At 41.5% G+C, this 11809-nt stretch overlaps 1 protein-coding gene across 1 annotated transcript; it reads left to right on the top strand.

The window, feature by feature from the left end:
- The first annotated feature begins 7733 nt into the window (after window positions 1-7733).
- LOC147884437 (linoleate 9S-lipoxygenase 6-like) lies at window positions 7734-11105 on the top strand. Its single transcript, XM_087398196.1, has 7 exons — window positions 7734-8166; window positions 8268-8557; window positions 8838-9078; window positions 9170-9493; window positions 9621-9706; window positions 9843-10081; window positions 10237-11105. Exons 1-7 carry the CDS (start codon window positions 7788-7790, stop codon window positions 10988-10990), a joined length of 2313 nt encoding a protein of 770 aa, XP_087254322.1. The 5' UTR covers window positions 7734-7787; the 3' UTR covers window positions 10991-11105.
- Window positions 11106-11809: the final 704 nt, after the last annotated feature.

The raw sequence follows: 11809 nt of genomic DNA on the forward strand, positions 1-11809 counted from the left end.
CGAAATTGGCAAAATCCATTCAAGGGTTTGAGTTGAAGAAATGGGTAGCAATGTTCACATCTGACACGCAATACCATCTTGATAGCTAGTGAGAATCCATTGTTTCTCAATTGGTCGTGACTATTAAAGATACTCGCTCTTGCTAGAGAGATGGCTTCAAGTTGAGAATGATTACCCCTTTGCTACTTATTCTTTTGTGTTTTGCTCTAGAGGCCACAATGCACCTATAGTAAGGATTGTTGCAGTAGGTATCTCTAGTGTAAGTTTTTTCTTGATTTTTTTCCATCTATAAAGTATATGAAAAATGTAGGATTGGTGTTTGCACCTTCAATGTATGTCATTCAGCATAGTTAGTGTGGTCAAGTCACCAATGATCGACTATCAAATTTGCAAGTCGGACAAGTGATCCTATCCAAGCTATTGGACGTTTTGCCGAAGGTATTGAGAACCATCCTCCCCAATTCCACACCATGGTGGCGATCATCAATTCTATGATGTTTTCTTCATTTGTTAGCTCCAGTTACATTGAGAGCCATATATTTGTTATTGGAAATAGATCTAAGCTGCTCAGGATAATAAGTGGATAAGCTGCAAACTTTTGAAACAGGAGCTGCTGCTCTTCCCTTGTTACTTGTAATTGTTTCATAACCTACTTAGAAGTAGGGGAATCCTCAGAAGTTAAGCACCTTGCTTGTTCACAAACATTTTAGAGACGAACAAGCGGCATGAAAAAATTATACTAATTTAGTGTTTAATGTCTTTTTGTACACTACCATGAACAACATTATTGTAACACAAAAGAAAACATTGACATGAAATTTGTTTTTTTATTCCATATCATTCGCCTGTCTTCTAGGCAGGCCTAATGAACGTTTTTCTTCTTCCTTTTTCTTCATGTAAAAAAATGCCATGCAAAAAACAAATTCAATTTTAAAAAAACACATTAGTTAACATTGAATCTCATTGTCCTTACCTTATAGTGTCAACAATACTTGATTAACCTAGCTACCACGACAAATCCATCCAACTGAATTAATGTAACCCTCTAAACTCAGGTAACCTAATGCTCGCTTACTCTCTCTCCCTCTCTCTCTCTCTCTCTCTCTCTCTCCCTCTCTCTTTCCTTTCCCATTTGTGTGTCTCTCTTCATCTTCTTAAGCGATGCTATGCCATGCCTGAGGCCATGTAACAATATGTCTTAAATGATGAAGATATCGTGATCAATTCTAGAGACATAGTAGTTAAATTGATGATATTATATGTACACACAGATTCCAAAGACAAAGATATCATCATTAGTTTTAGTTACTCGTTAATTAAATTCACTATACCATATGTACACAAAGATTCCAATGACAAAGATCTCAACTTCAAATTTAGTGATGCATTAGTTAAATTCACAATGCCATTTTCCACCATATGTCCACAAAGTTTTTTAAATTGTTTATATTATCAAAAGAGGAAAATCCCTATATAGATCTCGGGGGATTCACTCAATAATATGTGTGACTATCACACGAGTTCAATAGGACATATTTAATTTCATTTTCTCACATTTTTGCTTACAAAAGGGTGCCATAAAAAGGATTTTGGGAAAAAAGTATAGAATGTATATGAAAAGGGTACATTTTATTAATGATGAAAAATTCGCATAAAAAGCATTTTATATATAGGCCTTGAATGTACGTGATATATAGGGTTTATAGCTTGAGATATATATATGTATAAGTACCCGATGCCACCACACTTATAGTATGCATACCATTGAGACCTCACATTGTATAAATCATTAGGATGCAATCTATACGCACATCCTAGATTAATGGTCAATTTTAGCTTTATTCTTCTATTGTCGCTCAACAACATCTTCTTTGTACTTCATATTGTTATATTCATCGTTTATAGATTCCATTGACATCCTCTCTCTTGTTATCATCTTACACATAGTAGGTCTTCCTCACCCTTCAAACGTTTTTTTTCTTAAATTAGAAGAATGACTATAATTAATGCATAGAATCATACCCATGTATCCAAGAAAGGTCACTATTAATAACTTGAACTTTTCATGTGAGCTCCTTGAGCAAACACTTAACGTAGGTGTGATACAAACCTTGCCATCATTTAAACCAAATTGGATCACAAATATCATGATGCATAGTTAATAAGAACATGTACTCAGAATGCGTTGCAATATTAAGAGCCATAAGATGTAAAAGCCCTACATAAACATGCTTTAAAATACTCGACATCCATGACAAATCCACCAAGATCAAGACATGTGAAATACGGGCAACCGAGTTAAGTCACATTTTAAAAAAGAAGATTTCTATATTTCTCACATTCACCCAAATAGAGCTTATTCCCCATATGCCACCCTCCTAGTTCTACACTAAAAAAGGTACGAACTCCCTTATTGTATATTGTACGATCAATTAACATTTTCTACTTATGTGAACATTCTAATTTTGGGGTTCAATAATGACCAACTCTTAGGTGGTATCCTCAATAGGATGTTTCTCATAGTGTTGAGGCATGTCTACCCTACCTCTCTCAACTACCCTGTAGTATCCCTTCTCGTCCTTAACGAGATCTTTGTTCCTTTCTTGCAACCAACTCGGTGGTACATAGTAATCGGGCCTCAAAAAATCAGAAGATTTGTTCACAAGACTGATGTACGTGGAGAATGGGGAGAGCTTAAGGGGACGCAGCTAGTGGCAAGTCTCCTGAAGGGTAGGCTGATCAGGAGAGGGGAGCTGTGAGGGGAGGGAAGAGTGCTGAGAGCCGGTGCTGAAGGGGAAGGAACTTGAGGCAGGCGAGAGACCATGGCGAAGGTCATGGTTAGAACTTGGAAGAGCTATAGAAGACGACTATGCAGGAACTGCAACAGAGGTATTAAAAGGCCATTTCACCATGCGCAACGTGCCGTATTCCACTTCTACCCATCGACAATATTTACACACCGTATTGTAGGAACTGCAACATTACGTGTCGTAAGTACTTCACCGGGGCGTATTGCCTGTCTCCTTCCAAGTTCCCATCGACCATGAACACGAGTTCTACGCATGGGCAATTTTCTTTCTTACACACCGTATCATAGGATTTCCTTCAATATTTACTTCAGTACTTCACCATGTCCAACGTGTACTTGACTATTTATTTCAGTACTTCACCATGTGCAACGTGTGCAGAATTGCCTGTCTCCATCCGGAGCGTGTGTCCTTCCCATCGACCATGTCTGTTCTTTAAAGTTTAAGCCGGCTATTCAGTGGTCACGAATCACAATGCATGTGATGTGCTTCCAACCAGTGTTTACTAAAAACATTTTGAGCAACCAATACAAAAACCTTAAATGAAAGCTAGACTTTGCAGAATTGTCACAAAAGTTAAAAGTTTTACAAAAAATCTCACAAAACATGAAGGGGAAGGAACTTGAGGCAGGCGAGAGACCATGGCGAAGGTCATGGTTAGAACTTGGAAGAGCTATAGAAGACGACTATGCAAGAACTGCAACAGAGGTATTAAAAGGCCATTTCACCATGCGCAACGTGCTGTATTCCACTTCTACCCATCGGCAATATTTACACACCGTATTGTAGGAACTGCAACATTAGGTGTCGTAAGTACTTCACCGGGGCGTATTGCCTGTCTCCTTCCAAGTTCCCATTGACCATGAACACGAGTTCTACGCATGGGCAATTTTCTTTCTTACACACCGTACTACCCATCGGCAATATTTACACACCGTATTGTAGGAACTGCAACATTAGGTGTCGTAAGTACTTCACCGGGGCGTATTGCCTATCTCCTTCCAAGTTCCCATCGACCATGAACACGAGTGCTACGCATGGGCAATTTTCTTTCTTACACACCGTATCATAGGATTTCCTTCAATATTTACTTCAGTACTTCACCATGTGCAACGTGTACTTGAGTATTTATTTCAGTACTTCACCATGTGCAACGTGTGCAGAATTGCCTGTCTCCATCCCGGAGTGTGTGTCCTTCCCATAGACCATGTCTGTTCTTTAAAGTTTAAGCCGGCTGTTCAGTGTTCACGAATCACAATGCACATGATGTGCTTCCAACCAGTGTTTACTAAAAACATTTTGAGCAACCAATACCAAAACCTTAAATGAAAGCTAGACTTTGCAGAATTTTCACAAAAGTTAAAAGTTTTAAAAAAAATCTCACAAAATATGAACTTAAAAAAAACCTCCAATTCTAGAAGTTCCAATTCAAAAACCTTGAAGTCCAAACATACAACTTGAAACTTCAAGTGTGCATTATTGAAAAGTGTCTAAATAGACAACTAAAATTGCGATGAAAAGTGATCCCATAAATCCAAATCACAGTTGGCTTAGGAGCCAAAATAAACGTTGCATGTTATGTGTGCCTCTACGCTTTTCTAGCGTGAGTTGTAATTGACTAAAGTCGTACTACTTAAACGCTTAAATCAATGCGATGCACATTTCATTTTCACATTCATTTCTTTCCCTCATCCTCTGTGTGCACACCAATCTCTAAAGGCATTTGACATGTTTTCGCCTCCGCCATCAGTGCGCAGAACTTGCAACAACTGATGAGAAGTTTGAACTATTGTGTGAGTTTTGTGAAACTCCTTGAATTTTGTGAGTGTGTTGCTTTTGTGGCTTAGGAAGTACGAATGTGTGTAGCTACTTTAATCATCTACAAAAATACGGAGATAGAATGCACCTCCCAATGAGTGGTTTTGCATCGGTCCACACAGGGCAGAATGGACCAACTATAGGAGTCGAGTGGCATGTGTGCCTTCAAGACCACTAAATGTAGTGAGGTGCTAATTCCCTAAGACACAGGATTCACAAAAGGTATCGACCACAAGGATTTCGTGGAGCAATTAAGAGCATGCCAAATGTGAGAGGGCTTGATAATTTATGTTCCCAAACATCGATGCCAAACATGTGCTTTATCTTCTATGGTCCGCAAGGCTTGCCTGAAGGGGTCGGGTGCCAACGCCAAGGGGAAAGAGGCCATTCACTGTATCGCATTTGACAGGTGTAAATCTTGCCAGATCATTGGACTAGATGAGGCAGTAATCCTTGTTTTGTGATTGTTGTGACGTATATGAGGTTCTTTTGCTGTGCTAGGACCAAGAGCACCTTGTGCATGCCAAATGTCGTCCATCAAGGAAAATAATTCGGACTGTACCGTGTCCAGTGGCAGACAGGGCGCGATCATCACCCAAGTATATTGGAAGAAGTGTTGCATACATCTCCAATTCAGAGAACGAGTGTTTCTTGGAAGACATGTGATGAGATGCCCTAGTGTCTAAGTACCAGGTGTTCAGTGGAGCATCATCAAAGTTAGATGCGATACAGTGAATGGCCTCGATCCCCTAGGTGTTGGCACCCGACCCCATTAGGCAAGCCTTGTGCAGACCGTAGAAGATGAAGCACACATCTGGAATCGATGTTTGGGACACATAAATTAATTATCTTAGGACTCAAAATAAACATCGCATGTTATGCACATTTCTACGCCTTCCAGCGTCAGTTGTAACCGAATAAAGGTACTACTTGAACTCTCAAATGAATGCAACTCACATGTCATTTTCACGTTCATTTCTTTCCCTCATCCTTTGTGTGCACACCAAATTCTCCACTCTTCTTCTTCTCATGTAGTCTCTACACTCCTAGCATCATTGAACGCTAGAGCGTGGAAAAGGATCTATCAAGCAATCCCATTGGTTCCATGTCAAGATCAAAGCAGGGCCTTACAAATGTTCTTGGATTCAATCTCGCACCACATGCTCTGCACGCCACCACCACTCATTCGAAAATATTTTGGGTGAACCAAATATTTGCTGCTTCTCGTACCTGAATGCACACGTGCCGTGGAAACAGTTCCGTAGTTTACATCTCAAGCTTCTTTACTTATTTTCATTAATGATGCAATGCATTGATTAGCGATCTTCATGGAGCCGATCCTCCGAGTCAAACTAATGGATCTAAGGCTCAGTGCACACGTAACCTTTGTTGCATGGTTAGAGGCACTCCGTTTCTGTTCATGTGAATTAATTAATGAAAGCGTGCGTTGATGTGTCCTCAACTGCTTTGTTTGACACCTACAGTTTGCAGGTTGCGCATTTGAGCACTCCTACAGAACGATTTTTGATAGGTGACTCCAAGTAGACTTTTCTCAGCTCACTGATGGAGAGGGATGCAGAGGGAGGATGTAGAGGGAGTTCGAGAGGAAGCGAGACAGTGTACCTTCAGTCAACTTTTATGAGCCATTTCAAAGCGTATAAACAAAGAGGCTTTCTTAGACTTTTATACGGCAGGCTTGATGCTCGAGGGGTGCACTACCAATAAAGTGTAGATATTGCGTGTGTTTAAGAGGTATTTAATAAACCCTTTAACTAAAGTTTCCTCCCTAATAAAACCACCCCACTTTACTAATGAGATAACTGATTTTTTTCTAAAGAATTAGAAAACCCCTCCTCTTATTGTAATCCTCTTCAATTTGTTTCAAACATGGGATTAAAATACCCCTCCTTTTGAATGCACTTGGAGGTGAACCCCTTGAGGTGTGATGAATGCTAATATTCTCATTTTTCAATGGTCATTGCCAAAAGCCTGCACCAAAATGACACCCATGTGAAGCTCTGTTATCTCTTACCTGTTGGCATTAATGCAATCGTACAAGTTCCCATTAGTCCATCACTACCCTCCAAGCTTCACGTGAAATACAATTGAACTATTGAATGGCTATCTCTGTCAAGCTAGCACACACTCTTATCTCTTGCCGGTTATCATTCCCATAGTGGAAGGGCTATATTGTTGGGTGACATTACATAGGTTTGGAAGTAATTATGGTATGCATGGCTTGCTATTTGTTTACAAGTTGGATTCACTTGAAGTGAGGATTGCACATGCTTTTTTGGGGTTTTCATGCTAATACAATGATAGAAGTCCCCATAAGGGGTGATGAATGCTAATATTCTCATTTTTCAATGGTCATTGCCGAAAGCCTGCACCAAAATGACACCCATGTGAAGCTTTGTTATCTCTTACCGGTTGGCATTAATGCAATCATACAAGTTCCCATTAGTCCGTCACTACCCTCCAAGCTTCACGTGAAATACAATTGAACTATTGAATGGCTATCTCTGTCAAGCTAGCACACACTCTTATCTCTTGCCGGTTATCATTCATATAATGATAGAAGTCCCCATAAGGGGTGATGAATGCTAATATTCTCATTTTTCAATGGTCATTGCCGAAAGCCTGCACCAAAATGACACCCATATGAAGTTGTGTTATCTCTTACCGGTTGGCATTTATGCAATCGTACAAGTTCCCATTAGTCCGTCACTACCCTCCAAGCTTCACGTGAAATACAATTGAACTTTTGTGGCTATCTCTGGCAAGCTAGCACACACTCTTATCTCTTGCCGGTTATCATTCTTACAATGATAGAAGTCCCCATGGACAAACAACATTGTCCCATTACATCCCATCCCTTCCGTTCAAGCTGCACGTGAAACACTCTGACTTTTCCATGGGTAAGGGCAGGCATAATGAATGACTTCATCCGGAATCCAAGAAAGTGAGGGGGGTGCACTCTTTTACCTCACGTCGGTGGGCTTTAATCAAAATACACAATGATGCAATTGGAGTGCAATTGCCGATGGGGTAACGGGTTCCCTCCAAGCTCCACGTGCAACACGATTTAACATTTGCATGGCTATATGTAGATGCTCGATCACAACCGGATGCCACCACAGCCGGACACTCCATATCATCACCATGCTGCGCCAGCAATCTTGCGCTCATACTCTAACTTCCCAGCGCTTGCTCCTCGCCGCCTTCTCGTCTTCCCCTGTCGATGCCTTCTCCAAGCATGCTGGACTATTTAATTCTTCCAAGCGCAAGCTTGGAGGGATCCCGCAACACTCCCAGAAGCTCGCATCTGCCCAGGCAAAGCTAACCGATGTTGCGACGAAGATCTTCCAGCCTTTCTTCCCCGACAAAGATGCCGGAACGGTTCAATTGAAAGGCAATGTCGTGCTTAAGAGGAAAAACCTGCTGGATCTTAACGACCAAGTAGCAGAGGTTGCGGATGTAGCGAGCGAGGTGCTTGGCCACAAAGCAACGCTGCAGCTAGTGAGCGTGGATATAGATCCAGGTATTTTATTATTGTCGCTGTTCGCAGAATACTGGTATGTATGGAAATGCGCGCGAGAGAAATGCTAAGACTATGGCTTACTGGTGCATATATTGTGTTAGCAACTGGAGCCGGGAAGATGAGCCAGCCTGCAAACTTGGAAGGTTGGATTACCAAGTCAGATTATTCTCTGGCGGCTGATAAAGGAACGTCGTATGCTGTAACGTTTCAACTACATAAAGATTTCGGCACTCCGGGTGCCTTTCTGTTGGAAAACCATCATCCAAATGAGTTCTTCCTGGAATCATTGACGCTGGATATGCCCGACAAAACTCAAATAGTTTTTAACTGCAAATCATGGGTGTCTAATTCAAGCTCGTACAACGGGCCCCGAATCTTTTTCAGCAATCAGGTGGAGCTATAACTAATTATGAAACTTTGAATCCCTTCATGCCAAGCCGTCTTACGATTTATGTTCCCCTTGAGAATTAGCTGTCAATATATCGTCTCACTCTTGAGTGTTGAGGCTTGCTGCTAGCGAGTCTCGATTCTCTTCATGCTCACGTAGTGTACCGTCACCGTCACACGAAGAGAGAAATTTGAAGTTTGAACTTTGAACTATGAACTTTGAATTGTTTTGCAGCTTCGTTTTCTTCACCTGAGTTTGCTGTGCTCAATGCATGCTCATGCAGGTATACCTTCCCAAGGACACGCCTCCCGGACTGCAGAATTTACGACTGACAGAACTGAATGAATTACGAGGCAATGGTACGGGTGAGAGGAAAGAAGCTGATCGTCAATATGACTACGACGTTTACAACGATCTGGGAAGACCAGACCTCGGCGAAGATTATGTGAGGCCCAACCTGGGTGGTTCTAGTGACCACCCTTATCCTCGCCGGTGTCGCACAGGCCGTAAACCCACTAAGACCGGTAGGTCGATCGAAGCCAATATATTGTGCGCAGTGCCTGGTTTGCACGCGAGTATTGAAACTGATCGATAATTCCATCGTTTTGGTTGCAGATCCGGAATGCGAGTCCCCACCGGGTTTGAAAGAGATATATGTGCCTCGAGATGAGAAGTTTAGTCCTACAAAATTCAAAGATGTCCTCGGCTCTGCAATTCACTCCTTCATCCTGGACATCGTTCCGGCACTGGAAGCCCTCGTTCGGAACCGCGGGAGCTTCAAAAATTTGGAGGAGATAGACAGGCTTTATCAATCTGGACTAGACTTGAGTACTAGCAGCAGTTCTGCCAAAGTTCCCCAAAATTTCATCAATAAGTTGACTCATCCCAGTCTTCTCGGTACCAGCACGCTCCGATATCCTGTGCCGCAGGTTTATCAAGGTAGGGAAACGCGTTCATAGCTCTGCATCGTCTTAGGAGACATTGATTCTAGGGGTTGAGGTGTTGAACTAATAATGTCTCGAAGATCGGTGGATCTTTAGCTTTGAAACATTGATTTGTTTTCCAGAAAACAAAGAGGCGTGGTTATCGGACGAAGAATTTGCACGACAACTTTTAGCCGGGATGAATCCGTTAATGATAGAGGGACTGAAGGTGGGAAACTGCAATCTATAGCTTGTTAGCCACTGGTAATAAATCGAAGTCCCGAATTCTTATGCACTTGTGGTTGCCATTTTTGCTTACTTCTGTATTTGCCTTCCTTAGGTTGCGGACTCACGCGTGTGTGGAGCCTTACGTCATAGCAACACACAGACAACTAAGTGACATTCATCCAATCAATGTACTGCTCGTCCCACACTTCAAAGACACGATGAACATCAACTCCCTCGGCCGACAATCTCTGGCTATTGCGAATGGAATTATTGAGAAAACATTTCCATCCCATAAATATTCCATGGAGATGTCGGCAGCATTCTACAAGGCTTGGCGATTTGATGAACAGAGTCTTCCTCGAGACTTGATCAAAAGGTGACTCTCAACACTGTTTCGTGTATACTGTGATCAGAGACTAGAGAACAATTAAGAGATAGGAAGGGCGGGGTGTTTTTAGGCTTCTCTCACATAGCAATGCCTTTCCATTTCGTCTCATGAAAGTACTACTTATACCTGCTGCTTGCGTGCAGAGGCATAGCAGTGGAGGATGAAACCGCTAAGTACGGCCTGAAGCTGAGCATTGCAGATTACCCATATGCAGTGGATGGGTTGGACATTTGGTTTGCCATAAAGTCATGGGTGAGTGACTATGTTCCGATTTTTTACGAAGGCGATGCAGCAGTGCAGGAAGACACGGAGCTACAAAGCTGGTGGACAGAAATCATAGAGGTAGGGCATGCAGACAAGAAAGGTGAGCCTTGGTGGCCCGAGTTGAAGAGTGTCACGGCATTGGTGGAAATCGTGTCAACAATAATATGGGTGGCTTCCGCCCATCATGCCGCAGTAAATTTCGGGCAGTATGCATATGCGGGATATGTTCCAAATAAACCCACAATGGGCAGAAAATTGATTCCAGAAGAAGGGACTGAAGAGTACAATCAGCTTGTTCAAGATCCAGACACCTTCTATCTGCAGAGTATTAATTCCGTTTTCCAATTCATAGTGGGCATGACCACCGTTCAGGTCCTCTCTAACCATGCATCGGACGAGGAGTATCTGGGACAAGAGCTGCCTGCCAATTGGATTAAAAATCAAAGAGCGGTCCAAGCCTATAACAAATTTGCAGGCAATATAAGGGAGATTGAGAAGGCCATTCTTGAACGGAATGCCAATCCACAGCTTTGGAATAGGAGTGGACTGGCTAAAGTTCCTTATACTTTGCTTTTCCCAACGTCTCAGGCAGGCTTGACCGGGAAAGGAGTACCAAAAAGTATTTCCATCTGATTCATCCAAAAGATTGCATGCATGGAACAAGAATAGAACACCTATCTACATACACATACTAAAACTTCTCCAAAAGAACTAATGCATGAAACTGCACGAATAAAAGATTTGGAACATCGATTCCCTATCCACATACACATACTAAGTTTCCGAGGCTCGTATGCTCCATGTCTCTCCAAGTGGACAAATTGGATTGGCAATAATGTGGGAGGCTTTTTCTTTGTACATAGCTAAATATTACAATTTTCAAATTCAGTTCTAGCTTGCAAAGAAGATCTCTAAATTATATTTTTATATTATCACTTTAAATCAACTTGCAACTTATACTTGGTTTCTAATGTATTTTCTTATATTTGTACAAAGTAAAGCATCCATATATGTAGAAAACAAAATGAGAAGTCAAACTAAAATAACTAAAAGAATCAATTTGTGCACATAAAGGGAAATTTAACTCTCCACCACAAAGGTGCTTCATCCATTTAAAATCCAATGTTAGACACTTCACCATGGACTCATGAAGTCTTCAAATTGGAATTTCTCTTATCGAGCATTGTCATTCCATGATGCATGTAGCAATACCACACATGAAGGCCGTACATTTCCACAAGCCGTTTATCGCACATGATTCTATTTTGAAGTCCTTGTTTATAGCAACCATTGAACTTTTTATTTTGCGATGGTCTAATATTGGCATTGATATTGGCCTTCTACTTCCTATCTTAGTTTAAGAACTATAATTTGAAAACTCTCTCCTTTGCCTATTTCTTAAAATGAGGTCAATGGACATTGTCCTTTACCATATGGGAACTAATTGTGGCT

The sequence above is a fragment of the Dipteris shenzhenensis genome, chromosome 27 (assembly GCF_047967505.1).
Source record: "Dipteris shenzhenensis isolate YYH24624 ecotype China chromosome 27, Dip_SZ_1.0, whole genome shotgun sequence".
Taxonomy (NCBI): Eukaryota; Viridiplantae; Streptophyta; class Polypodiopsida; order Gleicheniales; family Dipteridaceae; genus Dipteris; species Dipteris shenzhenensis.

Coding starts and splice junctions, on each gene's coding strand:
- LOC147884437 (XM_087398196.1), top strand. CDS start 7,788: ATGCTGCGCCAGCAATCTTGCGCTCATACTCTAACTTCCCAGCGCTTG. Junction 8,167..8,267: donor GAGCGTGGATATAGATCCAG/GTATTTTATTAT, acceptor ATATTGTGTTAG/CAACTGGAGCCGGGAAGATG. Junction 9,494..9,620: donor TGTGCCGCAGGTTTATCAAG/GTAGGGAAACGC, acceptor TTTGTTTTCCAG/AAAACAAAGAGGCGTGGTTA.